Raw genomic sequence first — 16,777 nt, 5'->3', positions numbered from 1 at the left:
TTTTACATTTCTTTCGATGATATTTCGTCATTGTCAGTGCACAAGTCTTGTACTTCTTTTGTTAAAGTCATTCCTAAGTATGTTACCACTTTTGATGCTTTTGGAAATGAAACTTCTCTTAATTTTATTTTACGATTACTCATGGCTAGTGTATAGAAATACAAATGGTTTTGTATATTGAGCGTGTGTCCTGCATCTGCATTTAGAGATAATTTTACATCTTCCTTTGCAGGATATGTCAGGGATATGTCCTTGGCCTTGCAGGTGACTGATTGACTAATTGCTGGATGTCCTTGTTTTGACAATCATGTTTTTAAATTTCAAGTTTTTCTGTCTGTGGATTGTTCCCTTTCAATAGTAAACTGTTATTTGTTGTCTTACGGATGCAACAGCCTCTCCAGTGACCCCAAGGAAACTGATTTTTGTTGCCTCAGATTTGGGTTTGGAATCCTTCTTTACTTTTTGGTTTTCCCTCTTTGTCTAATAACCCTTGGCTGCCCGGTCCTGTTTCTGAATGGAGGAGGAAGTTGTTTCAAAGTATGCCATCAAGAAAGCAAAAAGGCACAAGGTCCTGGGTTGAATCCCCAGCACCTCCTCTAAAAATAAAACAAATAAGTAAACCTAATTACTTTCCCCCACAAAAAAAAGTTAAAAAATAAATTAATGAAAATAAGTATCATTGTGACTTTTACTCTTTTAAAAAATTTATTTTATTTTATTTTTTCCCCTTAACAGAGGCACTGGGGATTGAACCCAGGACCTCATGCACTCCAAGCCCATGCTCTACCACTGAGCTATACCCCCCACGCCTATAGTTTTACATTTCACATTTAAGTCTGTGGTACATTTTGAGTTAATTTTTGTATATAAGCAGCAAGGTTTAGATAGAGCTTTATTTTGTTTTTGCCTGTGGATATCTAACTCCTCCAGCATCATTTGTTTGAAAGACTGTCCTCCCCACCATTGAACTGTTTTTTGCACCTTTGTCAAAAATCAGTTGGGACAACTCAGATGTTCTTCAGCAGGTGAATAGTTAAATAAACTGAGTTTAAATGGAGTACTACTCAGCAATAAAAAAGAACAAACTATTGATACAGTCAGCCACAAAGATGAATCTCAAGGGAATTATGCTGGATGAAAAAAAGGAAATGTCAAAAGATTGCATATTGTATGACTCCATTTATAAAGTATTCTTTTTTGAGGGGGAGTTTCCACCAATGTTACTTTATTTATTTATTTTATTTTTTAAAACTGAAGTACAGTCAGTTATAATGTGTTGACTTCTAGTGCACAGCACAATGTCCCAGTTATGCATATACTTACATATGTTTGTTTACATATTCTTTTTCATTAAAGGTTATTACAAGATATTGAATATAATTCCCTGTGCTCTACAGAAGAAACTTGTTTGTTTGTTTTTAATTTATTTTTATATATAGTGGCTAAAATTTACAAACCTCAAACTCCCAGATTTATCCCTTCCTACCCCCTTTCCCCGGTAACCATAAGATCATTTGCTATGTCTGCGAGTCTGTTTCTGTTTTGTAGATGAGTGCATAGTGTCCTTTGTTTTCTTTTTCTTTTTCTTTTTCTTTTTTTATTAGCAGACTTAATTTTTTTTAGAGCAGTTTCAGGTTCACAGCAGAATTGAGCAGAAAATACAGAGAGTTCACACATAGCCCTCTTCACCCACACATAGATACTCCCCTACCCTCAACATCCCTCATCAGTGCGGCGTATTTGATACAATCAGTGAACGAACATGCACACATTATTATCAACCAAAGTCCATAGTTTACATTAGGGTTCACTCTTGATATTTTACATTCTATGGGTTTTGACAAATGCGTAATGACAAGTAGCCACCACTATAGTATCATACAGAATAATTTCATTGCCCTAAAAATCTCTTGTGCTCCATCCATTCATTCCTCCTTCCCACCCTCTCCCTAAACTCCTGGAAACTACGATCTTTTTATTGTATCTGTAGCTGTGCCTTTTCTTTTCTTTTTTTTAGATTCCACAGATGAGTAACATCATATGGTGTTTTTCTTTCTCTTCCAGGCATACTTCACTTAGAATGACAGTCTCTAGGTCCATCCATGTTGCTGCAAATGGCATTATTTCATTCTTTTTTATGGCTGAGTAGTATTCCATTGTATAAATATACCACAGCTTCTTTATCCAGTCGTCTGTTGATGGACATTTAGGTTGCTTCCATGTCTTGGCTATTGTATATAGTGCAGCTATGAACATTGGGATGCATGTATCTTTTTGAATTAGAGTTTGCTCCGGATATATAGTATTCTTAAAAGTATAGAGATGGAGAACAGAGTGCTGGTGGCCAGGGATTGGGAGGGAGGAGGACTGAGAGAGGTGACTGTGATTGTGGCTATAAAAAGATAGCAGGAGGCATTCCTCTGATGAAACTGTTCCGTGTCTTGCCTGTGGTGCTGTCCTGCGTATCCACGTGTGATGAAATTGCACACACGTAAAAAGACACAAACAAGTGCAGGTCAGCTGGACGGGGTCTGAGTAAGATTGCTGGATTGTATCTGTGTTGATCTCCTCCTGCTTGTGATATTGTGCTCCAGTTATGCAAGATGTTACTATTGGGAAATGAGGTGAAGGGTATACCGGATCCCTCTGTATTTTTGGGGTTACAATTGCATGTGAATCTACAGTTATTTCAAAATAAGATACTAAGAGCAAAATGTATGTTCTCTCCCATTCCTCATACAGGGGAGAAAAACCCAGGCATACCTGTGTGGGTCTAATTTTAGGTTTTCTGTGTTGTTCGCTGACCTGTGTCTCCCCCTACAGCAGCGCGCTATCTTACTGCTCTGTGGAAGTCTTAACATCCAGTAGAGTGATTTACCACTTTATTCTTCTTTTTAAAAATTGTTTTAATTAGTCTATATCCTTGATCTTTCTGTATAAATTATATAATAAACTTGTTTGTATCTATAAAAATCCATGCTAGGAATTTGATAAGAATTGTGTTAAATCTAATAGACCAATTTGGGGAGAACTGACATCTTTTCTATGTTGAACACAGGCTGGGCTGCACCGTCAGCCCTGGAGGGGAGCTTCTAATCCATGAGCATGATTTATGCCTCTCCATTTATTAAGTCTTTTGATTTTTTCATCAGTGTTTTGTAGTTTTCAGCACACAAGTCCTATACATGTTTTATTAGATATGTACCTAAGTATATCAATTTCTTAAGCAATTATAAATGGTATTATACATATTTTTTATTGAAGTATAGCTGATTTACGTTGTGTTAGTTTCAGGTGTACAGCAAAGTGATTCAGTTATACATACACACACACACACACACACACATATATTCTTTTCCATTATAGTTTATTACAAGATGTTGAATATAGTTCTCTGTACTATGTAGTAGGTCCTTTTTGTTTATCTGTTTTATATACAATGGTGCGTATCTGTTAATCCCCAACTCCTAATTTATCCCTCCCCTCCTTTCCCTTTGGGTAACCATAAGAGTCTGTTTCTGTTTTGTAATTTAATTTGTATTATTTTCTTTAGATTCCACTTATAAGTGATATTATATGATGTTTGTCTTTCTCTGACTTACTTCACTTAGTATGATAATCTCTAGATCCATCTATGTTGCTGCACATGGCATTATTTCATTCTTTTTTATTACTGAGTAGTATTCCAGTGTGTGTGTGTGTGTGTTTATCACATTTTCTTTATCTGTTGATGGTCACTTAGATTGCTTCCATGTCTTAGCTGTTGTAAATAGTTCTGCTATGAACATTGGGGTGCAAGTTGGTATTATATTTTTAAGTTCTGTTTCCACTTGTTAGCCTATAAAAATGTTACTAATTTTTGTGTGTTGATTTTTACCCTGTAACTTTGCTGGCTGACTCATTAGTTCTAAGATTTTTATTCATATAGATTCCTTGGGGTGTTCTACGTAGACTGTCATGTCATCTGCGCATAGGGACAATTTTATGTCTTCGTTTCTGATGCATATGCCTTTAATTTCCTTGTGTTCCAGCTACCTTCCTGTGTATGCCGAGGTGCAGAAGCCCTACGTGTACCTGCAGAGCAGCCGGGTGGCTGTCACAGACCTCTACCTGGGCGTGCCCGCTAAGGCGACTGTCACTCTCATCAACGGCACGCTCCTGCCCACTCGGTTCCACTGGGGCAAGGTGAGCGAGCCCACGCTGTCGGGCACCAGGTCTGCAGCCCTCAGCCCCAGAGGCCCAGGTCGGGGGACATTGCCCCCCAGGCACCTCCCAGAACAGATCCCCCCACAGCCTGCCCCTCTCCCCATAGTGCCCAGGAAAGCTGGGCTCCTCCAAGGAGCAGCACACCTGGTCCGGCTTTTCCTTGCTCTGGCCTCAGGAATTCCAGTGCCCTGCCCGAGAAGGAGTTTCTGGTGCACACAGCTAGACTTCCCAGCCAGCGTAGCCCGTGGCTGGTCCGCAGCACTGTTGTGGGCTGCTCCCCTCCAGGGCTGACTGTGCAGCCCTGCCTGTGTGCTGTGGGAGACGGGGCCATGCCTTTGTGCATCAGAGGCAGCTTCCCTCTGTTCCCCATCACCCTGGGACTCTCAGGGCCACTTGTTTAGTCCCCGCAACCCTGACAGTTGTGAGGTCCATCCAGCTGGGTGAGGAGAGGAGAAGGGACCTGTGGTTTCTCCCCACCAGTGAGCCCCTGCCCTGCTGGTCTCACTGTGGGCCCCTAGCCTGCCAGCCTCCCCAGAGCATGCTGCAGTGCTGTGCCCTAGCCCAGTACTTGACCCAGCCATGCGTCTGCCAGCTCCTGGGTCTCCAAGCAAGCTCCTGCACGGTAAAAGTCTCCCCCAGACATGGCACCCTGGGCCCCAGTGAGGAGCGCCAGCTCAGCCTGGAGTTGACCACTCATACCCAGGTGAGTGAGGCGTAAGGGGCCTGCTTGACCGTGACTGGGGAGGCACCCTGACTGGCTGCATCTGTGTCGGCCAGGAGGTCTGCCTCAGGCCCCTCTCCTGGTCTTGTGAGTCACATGTGGGTCTGGGGTCCCCCTTCCTGCTGGGTCTGCTGTCTAGGGACACAGGGTCAGGAAGCCTGGAGCAAACCTGGAGGTGTCCTGAAACCCTTTATTTATTTATTTTAAGAAATTTTTATTTTATTTTATTTTTTTAATTGACATACAGTCTATTTTCAATGTTGTGTTAATTTCTGGTGTACATCATAGTGATTCATTTACGTATGTGTATGTGTGTGTATGTGTATATATTCCTTTTCATATTCTTTTTCACTATAGGCCATTACAAGGCCAAGGTATTGGATATAATTCTCTGTGCCCTGAAACCTGTTAGTGCCAACTTTAGCCCTCCCCAGGCCATTCTCTGTGGCCCAGCTGGGCCGCTTTCCAGCCGCCCGGAGGCACAGAGCAGAGCCCCTGCCCACGGCAGGCCCTGTGCTGGGTGCCGTGGGGGAGGCTGACTGGCTGCCAGGTTCCTCCCAAGAGGGACACTGCTTCTCCTTGGCGCTGCCCACAGGCGGAACACGCTTAGTACTTGGGTGGTTGCTGGCTATCTGTTTGTGGTTCTTGTGGGGAAAGAAACTTCTTCCTTGCCGGGAACCGGCAGACCCGGTCCCAGTTCCTTCCCGGCAGACTTGGGGACAGTGGGCTTTCTTAAAAAGCTGAGCCTGAGCTCCAGGGTGACAGACGGGCCTAGGCCTGGCACGGAGGAGACCTTAGCTTCATTGGAGTAAATGTGCAGCTTCTCCAGAGGTATGTTTGGCGGGGCCTGCCCTCACATGGGCTTGCCCAGATGTTTGGAGCAGAGTCTCAGCCAGGAGCCCTGAGGAAGGGGCCAGGGGCGGGGGGAGGATGTGGGCCACTAGGCCAGGTCTGGGGAGGGTGGCTCACTGGAGGGACTGGGAGCTCTGCCACAGAGATGAGCCTAGACTGAGGTCAGGGCCTTTGTGTTGAGCCCCCACAGCAACCACCCGTGCTGTGGAAGACCATCTGAGGCCCCTCTGCTGGGGCCTAGCTCTGGAGTGATGTGTCCCCGATGGGCTTTCTTACAGGAAGAGTTGACAGATCTGGCCCTCCCTTGTAACGTGTCGGGCATGAAGGAACCACTGGTTCTGGGCATTTCTGGGAAACCCCAGGGACTGCAGGTGGCCATTGCCATCTCTACAGAGGACCCTGACAGCAGGTGAGCCCACGGGTGGGGCCGGGGCCTGAGGGCTGTGGCTGCCATTCAAAGGACCAGCCAGGAAAAGGCCGCCGTGTTGCTGGGGCCCCTGATGACCTCTGTGGGAACAGACCCCTCTACTCTATCCCTGCCCTCTGTGTGTTCTTTCCCCACACACTTGAAGGCATGGTGTCCAGGCAGGTAGGAGATGGCGGGGCGGGGCTGTGGCATTTTGTGGCCTCTCTTGACATCATGGGTGGGCAAGGAGGGTGCATCTGTGGGGCGGCAGCTTAATGAGGAGGGCTCAGAGGGTGAAGTCTGGTTTCTGGGCCGCTCTGGCACCCCCGCCCAGGGCAGCTCACTGCGCAGGGCCGAGGGTGGCCTGTAACCCGGCATCCCCGGCACGGGGCAGTGTTCCCAGCACAGAGCTGCAGCCAGGCCACCCAGAGAAGCTCCTCCTGGACTTTGGCTCGACAGTCCCGCTGAGGACCTGCGTGAACCGTTGGCTCACCCTGACCAATTGCTCCCCAATCCAGACCCCTTTCACCCTCACGTTTGAGTACTTCGGGAGCCCACCAAACAGCCTGAGCCAAAAGCCCAGCCTGTAAGTCTGGCTCCTCTCAGAGGCTGATCCTGGAGAGGATGTGGCCTCTGTGCGGCGCAGGTGGCCAGGGGCTGGTGGGCGTGAGCAGGGGAGGAGGGTTTTTTCAGGTAGACGCAGGGAATCCCAGAGAGGAAAGGGCTCTGCCGCCCGCCTCCCCGGCCCCGAGAGGGCCTGTGGGAAAGCCAGGGCTTGTGCCCCTTCTTCTCAGCTGGGCCTGCTGGGGCGGAGGGCTTCTGATAGACCAGGCAGTGCTGGGGCCTGTTGTGGGGGGGGAGTTACTGTAGGTGGAGGGAACTGTGTGGGCAGAGATGTGGCAGTGAGGCTTGTTGCCAAGCTGTACCTTGAAACCAGCCACAGTGAAAGTATTTACACCCCAGAAATTTGCATTTTACCAGCACACCACCGTGGATGCCTCACCACAAAATCTCCTAAGGCCAGGGAGCCCAACTTTGAAACCACTACCGTGTGTGGAGGGGCACCACTAACAGTCCCTAAGCCATTAACTTACCCGCTCCAGAAAGTTCGTGTGCACTTGATGCTGGACAGATGTCAGCGGGAAGGGCTGGAAATGGCCTGTTGCAGAAGGCCAAGCAAGGGATGGGGAGTTTGGGCTTGGTTTGCATCCGGGGGTCATTAGGACTCAGAGCCTGGGGATCGGGGGTCCCTGCCCCAGAGCCCTCCTGAGTTTGTTGGGAGGCAGTCCTGAGGCTAGCAGGTGGCCTACAGCTGGGGTACCTTGGGTGGTAGGGGTGCAGCAGGGCAAAGACCACAGGTGGAGGTGGAGAAGAGACCTGACCAGCTCTCCCCGGGGAGGAGCAGGCAGGGCCACCTTCCTCCGCTTGGCACCTGGTAGGATGCCGGTTGCCGGGGGGAGGGGGTTGGCTCAGGCCTAGGTAGTGGCCCTGATGGTTTGGTGCTATTTCTGTGTCCTGTCTGATAAAGCCCCAACATGCCTCCTGTCCTGCTGAAGACGGCGCGGATGCGGGAGCTTCTGGCCAAGCGAGAGCAGCTGGGTAAGAGCCCCAGGCCGGGCCAGAGAAGGGTTTTGTGTGGCCTTCCAAGGACTTGGGCCAGCTGCTGCAGGGAGAGGACCCTGACCAGAGACACTTCTCGGTGTCTTTTCTAGCAAGGTCCCTGAGATGGCCGTGGCCTTCCACCTCACAGGGCCCCGTCTTTTGAATGCGGCATCTCCTTGCTAGGGCTTTGATTTGGGATGGGTGGTGGCTCATGAGGGAGGGCTCCCACTGGGGCGCAGCCTCACCAGAGGTGAGAGAGGCTGGCCTGGGACCCAGGGCTCCCTGGAGGAGGTTCTGTTTAACCAGACCGAGAGCGGCTGTAGGGTGGCTTGTCTGGTTAGGTGCCTTGCTAATGCTTGAGGGTTTGGACCTCATTCCTGCCTTAGGGTCCTTAATCCCCTTTCCTGGTTCTCCCCCAGAGTTTATGGAAAGCATGTTGTCTCACGGAAAAGGAGCTTCCTTCTTCCCCCACATCTCCCAGGGCGTGCTGGGGGCCCGCCAGCAGCTCGGCATCAACATCACAGCCTGTGCGAACATGTGGGGCGAGTACTGGGACAACCTCATCTGCATGGTAAGGGCACGCAGGGGTGGGGGTGGCCTGGGGTGCAGGCACCCTGGCTGTGGCCCCAGCCTTCAGGTGCATTCTCCTTCTACACCTGGCCCTAAGACTCCCAAATTTCACCAAGTTGGAAGAGGCTGCCCACTGAGCTTGGGAAGGGCCTTTGCATCTGCAGCAACCACTGAGATTCTTGCAGGAGGGGTGCTGGGAGCAGAAGTGCCCACACCTTTTCCCATGAGGCTGGGACCACACTGAGGGGAGCAGAGGAGTCAGAGAGGCTGCCTTCCCAGGCCAGGACCCGAGATCTCGAGTGGGGATAAGTGTGGAGAGAGAGCACAGCTTCTCAGAGCTGTAGCCTCGCCCAGATCTTGGTGCATTCATTCATCCTCCCATCAGTCCATTCATTTACTCGCTCATTCAGCATGAATTGAGCACCTACCATGTATGGGTTCCTGTGTGGTCCACTGGACTGTGGAGGATACAGGGATGAATAAGACAACAGATGATATCAGTAGAGAGCTCTTAGTTTTAGTATCCATACTAAACGTGAAACGTGTACAACGTCCAACACTATTTAGTTATTGCATAGAGGTTTTCGTGAACTATTTAGTAAATTGAACAGGTTAGTTACATTAAATATGGTAGATATTTGCTTTAAATTGTGCTATACCCAATGACAAAGGATTGTTCACCTTAATATACAAAGAGTTCTTAACTAACAATAAGAGGGGCAAAAGCATCCCAAGTGGGCAAAAGGTTTGAATGGGCAATTGTAGAATGACAAATACAGATGGCCAGTGAACATGAAAAATATGTCACCATCACTGGTAATTAAAGAAGTGGAATTAAAAGTCACACTGAAACACTGGTTTTCATGAGATGAACAAGGTTGAAAGTTGTCAGTGAAAGTGCAGGGAAAGGGTGCTCCGTGCCTGGTGGGGCCGGCTGGGGTATGTGTGCTTCAGAGGCACTTCTGCACTTTGCTGGGGACACACGTTGAAAGTTGCCCCAAGGAAAGAAGTGGATATGTGAATCAGTATCTTCGTACCAGGGCTCCTTTTCTTCTTAGCACTGTTTACAACAGGGAGGGTAAAAGGGAACAAACATCTGTCAGGAGAAGATTGGACAAAAACATAGGCTACGTCCATACAGCTGGGTTCCCCACAGCCCACTAAATGATGCTGTAAAGTTCATTAGAACAATTTTCAGACATTGTTAAGATAAAAGGGAAGATTACCAAAACAAAAGCACGCCCAGAATGCTCCTTGCTTGTATGTTTTATGTCCACAAAAATCTATCTAGACAGTTGTACACAGAAATGTTAACAGTGAGTCATGCTGGGGGTCAGGGTCGGATTATGGGTATCACATTTTGTTTTAAATTTTAAAAAATTTTATTACTTTTTACTAGCAGTTATTTCCATTTAAAAGACAAATGCATTTAATGAAAGGGGCCAAAGACCATCAGGCTGGGAGATTTGTGTGGCTGAGGGGCTGAGCAGGAGAGCAGATGGAAGGGCAGGGCAGGGAAGCCAGGGCTGGAGGTCAGGCGGCCCCAGGCCTTTGGGGGTGTCTGGGGGATGAGCATTAGTGGGGAGAGAGTCCTCGCCCTGCTGGGATCAAGCTGTGGAGACCCTGGTCTGGGTGCAGGAGAGGAGAACTTGGCGTGGAGGGGATGAGGAGCCAGGGAGTGCAGTGGCAGCCAGTGATGAGAGTGACAAAGGATTGGTGTCTGTTTGCAGGTGGGAGACCTGCCTCCAACAGTCATCCCAGTGCACATGGCGGTGGTGGGCTGCCCCATCAGCTCCCTGAGGACCACCTTCTACACTACTGACCAGTTCCAGAAGGAGCCTGTCATCAGGTACCCCACCCCCATCCTCCTCCTCTCATCCTGGAAACCCTCTGGCCTCCATCCCGGGCTGCCCATGCCAACTCGTTGCTACTGGCCACTTGGTACCACCCAGCAAGAAAGCCCTGGGACAGGGCGACCCTGCAGGAGAGAGGCCTCAGGGGACAGGGCTGCAATCTGCACATCTCAGAGGGCTTTGCAGGGACAGAAGTAGCAAGTAGTCATTGTGGCCCAAGGTCAGGGCCAGACTCAAGGCCCCTCACACTGAGTTGGGATCTGTGTGGTCCGTCAGTGCGACTGGAGTGTTGACGTGGGGGTTCCTGGGGCAGTGATCAGCCCCAGGTCACAGTTCACCTGGCGCTGCAAGGGGAAGGCCTCCAGGCCTGGGTCTTGGTGACTTCAGGATAAAGATAGACAACTGTGGGGCCCCCGCTTTGCCCGAGTCCCAATCCCAGCCCTCCTCTCTGAGGTCACCTGGCCTGCAGGGTGTGCCTTGGCTACGGCTGTGCTGAACCCCGTCTCTTGCCTCCAGGTTCGGCACCCAGGTGTCTGGAGGAGACACAGTCACCCGGATCCTGCGCCTGAATAATTCCAGCCCCTGTGGTGAGACACTCATGAGATAAATTGGGGCTCTTGCTAGGCTGTGCCATGTGGAGGCCTGGGCTGGGAGGGAAGAGGGGGTGGAGAGAAGCTGATGGCCCGTGACCTGGACCCAGGTGGCCTGTGGTACCGAGGGAGACCCCTGAGGGCCAAGGTGGGGAGTGACCATGCCCATGAGGGCTTGTCAGAGCCACTTGCATCCTTGAGGACAGGACTTGTCCTTGCCTGTAGGGCTTGGGGTCTCCCAGGATCCATGGTCCACAGATGTCCTTCTCTGGCCAGGTTCACTTTGCAAAGGGACAGACACTTACAGGAGACACCTTTTCACATCCCTTCAGCCAACAGCCCCTAAGGTACCCACCAGGTGCTGTGCAGGAGCTGGGGATACAGAGGCAGCAGGACAGCAGGGGCCATGTGGAGAGGCTCTGTTCTGATGGGCGGGGTGTTGAGTGCGTTGAGTGCGACTCCAGGGCTGGCCAGCGTGCTGGGGGCCGTATCAAGGGAGGTCAGGCGGAGCCAGGCTGTGAGCTGGGGGTGGGTGAGAACTGGGCGGGGGAGGCGCTGATGGACCATTTGTCCTAAAGCTTGCTGTGGAGAGGAGAGGTGGCACTGGAGGGGGCGTCTGGCAGAGGGAAGCTTGTTCACAGTGGGGGAACCTGACCTTGCTTAAGTGCTATTGGGAAGCAGCTAGGGGAGAGGGGAGATGGGATGCGGCTGGCCTGAGAAGTGGGGTGGGGGCAGGACTGAAGGCGGGGCGGGGGGCGGTGATGGGGTAGATGCTGACAGAGGTAGGGGCTCGGGACAGGACTTCAGGGGCTTCTGGGAGGTGAGGTGGGGCCACCCACTGAGTGTCAGAGGCCTTGGAGGTGTCAGAGAACAGGGAAGGTGTGACAATGTTGTGGTGCAGGTTAGGAGGGAGAGCTGAGGAGAACGGGCAGAGTGGGGGTACCATGTAGGTTGGGGACCTATTTATGGGGGTGGCAAGTTGTTCAGCATGTGGGGGACTTGCTCACTGAGGCCCAAAGGGTCAGTTCTGTTCACCCAGGGTTAGATTTTGCCCAGTGAGTAAATGGATGGGGCAAAGAGATAGAATCCTGGCAGGGCAGAGTTGACATGGCAGCCCCCAAAGGCTTGCCTGTTGGGAAAGGCACTGAGGGACGGAGGGGAGAAGGTAGGGTACGGGGGTTGGAGGGTCCAGTCAGGCGGCAAATAGGCCTGAAGGAAAGGGGGCTGTGGGGAGAGCACAGGGAGCTGGATTTGTGCATTTGGATACGAAACCTTACCTTGTGATCTAGAGGGCAAGGGGTGATACAGCTGATAGCATGAGGCTGTGGACTTTTTAAAAAATAAGAATAGCATGGAAGTGGCATTAGAGAGAAAGCGAGGCCCCGAGTATGAGAGAACGGGCAGCCTCTGGGGAGCTGCAGGGAGGTGGGGGCCCGTGAGAGTCCTCTGCTCCTTCCTTATTCCTCGCCCTTCTCCCCCCACGTCTGCCCCAGACATCCGCCTGGACTGGGAGACCTACGCGCCAGAAGACAGGGAGGACCGGCTGCTGGAGCTGCTGGTGTTTTATGGGCCGCCCTTCCCGCTGCGGGACCAAGCTGGGAACGACCTCCTGTGCCCTGAGACGCCTGAGAGCAGCAGCTCCTGGTCCCCAAGTCCCTCCAACACCTCCGACTCCAGCCACAAGGCTGCCCAGTCTGTGAGCAGGGGGGTGGGTGGGCAGGCTGCTGGGTGTGGCCGGTGGGCCTGGAGCCTGCGTGAGCCTCGGCGGCTCCTTGCCCACAGGCCGAGGGCAGTTCCAGTGGCAGTGTCCCACAGAAGGTCATCTCAGTCATCCTGCAGGGGCACGAGGGGGTGCCCTCTGACCACTTGTTCTCCATCAGCCCCAAGCAGGTGGTGAGTCGGGGCGGTGCTGAGGGCTGCCTGGAAACGTCCCCCTCTGGGCAGGGGCACAGGCAGTGCTGAAGCTAACACATCTGTGCCAGGTGGTCCCTGCCAGGGGCAGCAGCACCATCCACATCTCCTTCACCCCTGTGGTCCTTGGGCCCGAGGTCCTGCACAAGGTGGAGTGTACTGGCTACGCCCTGGGCTTCATGAGCTTGGACGATGAGGTGCGCCCTTCTGGCCAGGGGAGGGACCCCACCACTGCCTGTCGCCTGCCTGGGTGGCTGGCTGCCTGCTCAGCTCGGGGACCCCCAGTGCTCAAGCTTGGGCTTGGTAGGTGGAGAGAGAGCTTCCAGGGAGGTGCCGCCGCCTGCAGGACTTTGCTGTGGGACCCATGAGGCTGGACCTGCACAGCTACGTGCGGCCCGCACAGTGAGTCTGCCGGGCAGCCTGGTTCCTCTAGCCCCCGATGGGGAGTGCCCTTCCTGCGCCCTGCTGGGGGCCAGGATGGGGAGGGGAAGGGAGGGAGCAGCCAGCAGGTGAGCCCAGGGAAAGGCTGGCCAGCGCCAGACGAGCCCCCAAAGCCCCCAAGGCCCAGCCGTGCCCGTTGCCGGCAGGCTGAGTGTGGAGCTGGACTACTGCGGCAGCATGGCTTTCCGGCACCAGGCCAGTGACCTCATCCCCGAGCAGCCCTCTTCTGGGGTGAGTGTGCTGCACCCTGGCCCTACCAGTTTACCTCAGATGTCCCCATAGGCCCTTCTGGAGCAGAGGTCTTATAGTCCAAGTCCCCACCAGCCCCAACCCGAGCCATGGGCTCCAGTGGGCAGAGGTGCATCCTCGGCCCCCCTACCTCTGCGGCTGCCCAGGTGCTGAGTGAGCTGGTGACCACGCACCACCTGAAGCTGACCAACACCACAGACATCCCACACTACTTCCGGCTCCTGGTCTCCAAGCCCTTCTCCGTTTCTCAAGATGGGGCGAGCCGCAGCCGCAGGCCTCCTGGGTCCGGCTGGAAGCAGGAGTGCGAGGAGGAGACGGAGGCAGCGGGCCCACAGCTGGTGCTCTTCCCACAGGAGAACATGCTGGTCAGTGAACGGTTCTGTGATCAGTGGGCAGAGGTCACCTTCCCCCCACTGACACGCACCTGTGTGTTCAGGCAGCGCACCTCCACGGCCCCCACGCAGGTGTGTACGCAGACACAGACACTGACATCCAGACGCAAGCTGCACTCTGACCCACCACGCCCTGTGCATCAGGGCGCACCGTGTCCAGCAAGCAACCGGCCCTCTGCACAGGAGGCCCACACACGCAGCTACAGCCAGATGTATGAGCATGGACACACCAGACCCCTCTTTGTCCCCTTGGCCAGCGTCCTGGTCCCGCGGGCACTGCCACGTTGCACACACCCTCCCTTCTCACGTGCCCTCACCCAGGGTAGGAGCACCATCTTCCTGTAGATATAAGGCACACCAGATCCCAAAGTGATGTTCTGTCTTCTGATGGGGCATCCGTGATAAGAGGACCTGGGATTTGCAGCGTTCGAGGTGGGAGTCCTGGGAATGCCAGGGCCTCTGGGTAGCTGTGAGCATCTGCCTCCTTGGGTTTGGGTGCCCCCCACCTCTTCCCTCCTCCCCTCTGAGGGCCTTCTTAGAGCCCCCACCAGCCCGGCCTCCCTCTGCACAATCCTGGCTCATCCCGTCCACTTCTGTCAAAAGGGATTCTTCAGTGTAGAGGTACTGGGTACCTGCCACGTCCTAAGCGCTGTGCTTGGTCATGCAGCTTCCCCAGAGACCCCATCATGGAGGTAGGGGAGACAGACCTGCAGCAGGGCACCCCTGACCCACTCAGCATTTGCTCCCTTCCTCGGAGGTAAACGGAGAGGTAGCCCCAGGGCACAGCCAGAGGTCCCATTCCACCAGCGCACCCATGAGACTACAGGGTTAGTTACCAGTAGTTATTTTAAAATCCTTTAAAAAATGCCTCAGGGAGCCCCAAGATCCCCGGAGAAAGGACATCCCGTAAGCACTCCACATCTCACCCTCCAGTGCTGACACTGCCAGGCTTCTGGCTCCTGATCAGAATTCTGTCCCAAACTCAATTCCTGCCCACACCTGTGCCTCCTGTTAGTGGTGGCCTTTTATCTCAGCAACCACCACACCCCCCACCCCTTCCTCAGGCCAGAGCTCAGGAACGCCTCCTTCTAGACCGTCCTCTTCCCGACCAGCCAGCCACGAGCCCTGCTGTTGCCCCCTCCTCAGTCTCTCAGCGTGTCTCCCTTCTCCCCACACCCGGATCTTGGTCTAAGACATGGGGTTCCAAGCATGGCAACATGTCAGTGGCCTTTAGAAAGCTTGTTAGAAACACAGGTTCCCAGGCGCTACCTCCAGAGAGGTGAAAGTCGGCTGAGGCCCAGGAACCTGTATTCCTAACAGGAGCCTTGGGTAAATTTGTGGAGGTAGGTCCACAGAACTGAGTTGGGGAGCCATGTGTCTAAGCCCCATCCTGTTGGGCCTAATTTACACTTTGGCTCCCAAACTCCCCTGAGCAGCCAGGGTGACCCTGAGGAAGGCAAAGCAACTCTGTGTCCCCTGCTTAAATCCCTGCAAAGGCTCCTCACTGTCCTCTGAACAGAGAGGGGCCTGACCTGGGCCTACAGGCCTGCCCACAGCCCTGGTCATACAAGAGGGAGGGCAGCTTGCTTGTCATCTGTCCCTCTGGCCCCTCAGCTCCTGAGGGTGGGCACAGCCAGTGTTAGGGCATGAATGCGCCAGGCAGGGTGTTGGGGGTGCTGCTGGGCTGTTTGCTGGGCAGGGCTGGGTCTGCTCGGGCCCTGCGGGCTGATCTGGGACCTTGCCGGGCCTGCAGGGTCTGTGCAGGGAAGGACAGAACTGGGTGGGGAAGCTGCCGCCCACCCCAGCAGCCTGAGGTGATGGCTCATGCACATCCGTTCAGGTGAACGTGTCCTTCTCGCTCTCGCTGGAGCTGCTCTCCTATCAGAAGCTCCCAGCTGACCAGATGCTGCCTGGAGTGGCCATTCAGCAGAGCGCGAGTGGAGAGAAAGAGATGGTGTTTACTCAGAATCTGCTTCTGGAGTATAGCAACCAGACCACTCAGGTGAGTCTCAGGCCTGCCCCACATGGTGATAGGGGTAGGACCAGGCTGTGCTCAGCTCTGTTCTGCTGGGGTCAGAGGAAGACAAACCCTGAAAGTCTGCCCTGGAAGAGGCCTTGCATATAGAGAGAAGTGTCATTCATTCTTACCTGTCTTAGGAGCTCAGAGCCAGGTGGGGTGCTGTAGGGTGGAAAATCAGGGACGGCTTCCTGGAGGTGGTGGCATGTGAAGCCTGCACACTGTTTAATGGAGACAGAAGGGAAACCAGGCCAAGGGAGTAAATGGCCTGATGGGTGGGGATGAGCACCTGAGGGACACACCATCTCTTAGGCTTCTGTGGGACTTCAAACACCAGGTAAGAATACCAAGGACCTTGTTCTGTGGACCCTGACAGAAAGTCACAGGGCTGTGGTGTGGAGGAGAGCTGAGAGGCCAAGGGAAAAGATGAGATGGCCCACAGCTCAAGAGGAGCAGAGGACTGGACAAAGGGGAAGGCAGTAGGGCAGCCCGATCAGGGAGCAGACACCAGAGAGCTGGGTCAGGGCAGGGGCTGCGGGGGCATTGGAGGGGAGCAGATGGCACCTTCCTCGCCCTTTTGCTGTGCAGAATCCCACTAGCACCCTCTGGCTTTAGATGCCGGTGCCGGCCCCCTTCCACTAGCTGTGGTGCTGCCTGTACGTGCCTCAGAAGCTTCAGGACTTGGGATCATAGGGCACCCGTGTCCCTGAGAGCCTGGCTCAGAGCCCAGCAGGACTGGACAAGGTCCCTGGGTCCCCACCAAGCTAAAGGCTCTGCCCCCTCCCCCAGGTGGTGCCTCTGAGGGCCATTGTGGCCGTGCCCGAGCTGCAGCTCTCCACCAGCTGGGTGGACTTCGGGACCTGCTTTGTGAACCAGGCCCGGGTCCGGGAGGTCTATCTGATGAACCTGAGCGGCTGCCGGAGCTACTGGACCGTGCTGACAGGTATGTCATGCCCTCCCGCCTGCC

At 53.2% G+C, this 16,777-nt stretch overlaps 1 protein-coding gene, 1 long non-coding RNA gene and 1 other non-coding gene across 16 annotated transcripts in view; 1 reads left to right on the top strand and 2 right to left on the bottom strand.

Moving 5' to 3' along the window:
- The window catches only part of DLEC1 (DLEC1 cilia and flagella associated protein), an 82,026-nt gene that overhangs the window by 64,673 nt on the left and 576 nt on the right, over positions 1-16,777 (top strand). For 6 of the 13 annotated variants that reach the window (XM_074345231.1, XM_074345234.1, XM_074345233.1 and 3 more), the window contains 16 exons: positions 4,032-4,185; positions 4,799-4,909; positions 6,058-6,188; positions 6,580-6,771; positions 7,714-7,784; positions 8,207-8,358; positions 10,088-10,206; positions 10,727-10,797; positions 12,294-12,496; positions 12,583-12,693; positions 12,783-12,908; positions 13,019-13,113; positions 13,299-13,383; positions 13,548-13,766; positions 15,634-15,795; positions 16,600-16,753. In XM_074345231.1, coding sequence (XP_074201332.1) covers positions 4,032-4,185; positions 4,799-4,909; positions 6,058-6,188; positions 6,580-6,771; positions 7,714-7,784; positions 8,207-8,358; positions 10,088-10,206; positions 10,727-10,797; positions 12,294-12,496; positions 12,583-12,693; positions 12,783-12,908; positions 13,019-13,113; positions 13,299-13,383; positions 13,548-13,766; positions 15,634-15,795; positions 16,600-16,753 — 2,156 coding nt within the window. Of the gene's footprint in view, positions 1-4,031; positions 4,186-4,798; positions 4,910-6,057; positions 6,189-6,579; positions 6,772-7,713; positions 7,785-8,206; positions 8,359-10,087; positions 10,207-10,726; positions 10,798-11,076; positions 11,148-12,293; positions 12,497-12,582; positions 12,694-12,782; positions 13,442-13,547; positions 13,767-13,865; positions 14,007-15,633; positions 15,796-16,599; positions 16,754-16,777 lie in introns of those variants that run through there. The other 7 variants (XR_012500091.1, XM_074345237.1, XM_074345236.1 and 4 more) reach the window with 7 other exon arrangements.
- Positions 733-804, bottom strand: TRNAS-GGA (transfer RNA serine (anticodon GGA)). The gene has a single exon. It is a non-coding gene; the product is annotated as a tRNA-Ser (tRNA).
- On the bottom strand, positions 8,853-16,603 carry LOC123614281 (uncharacterized). Of its 2 annotated transcripts, none has more exons than XR_012500094.1 (4): positions 15,942-16,603; positions 13,532-15,703; positions 11,156-12,633; positions 8,853-9,417 (listed from the first exon to the last, which is right to left on the bottom strand). It is a non-coding gene; the product is annotated as an uncharacterized LOC123614281 (long non-coding RNA). The 2 variants fall into 2 exon arrangements; XR_012500095.1 differs by having other exon boundaries at positions 11,156-11,382.

This window comes from Camelus bactrianus, chromosome 17 (assembly GCF_048773025.1).
Source record: "Camelus bactrianus isolate YW-2024 breed Bactrian camel chromosome 17, ASM4877302v1, whole genome shotgun sequence".
Classification (NCBI taxonomy): Eukaryota; Metazoa; Chordata; class Mammalia; order Artiodactyla; family Camelidae; genus Camelus; species Camelus bactrianus.
The sequence above is the reverse complement of the archived record's forward strand: the minus strand, read 5'-3'. Positions and strand labels throughout refer to the sequence as shown.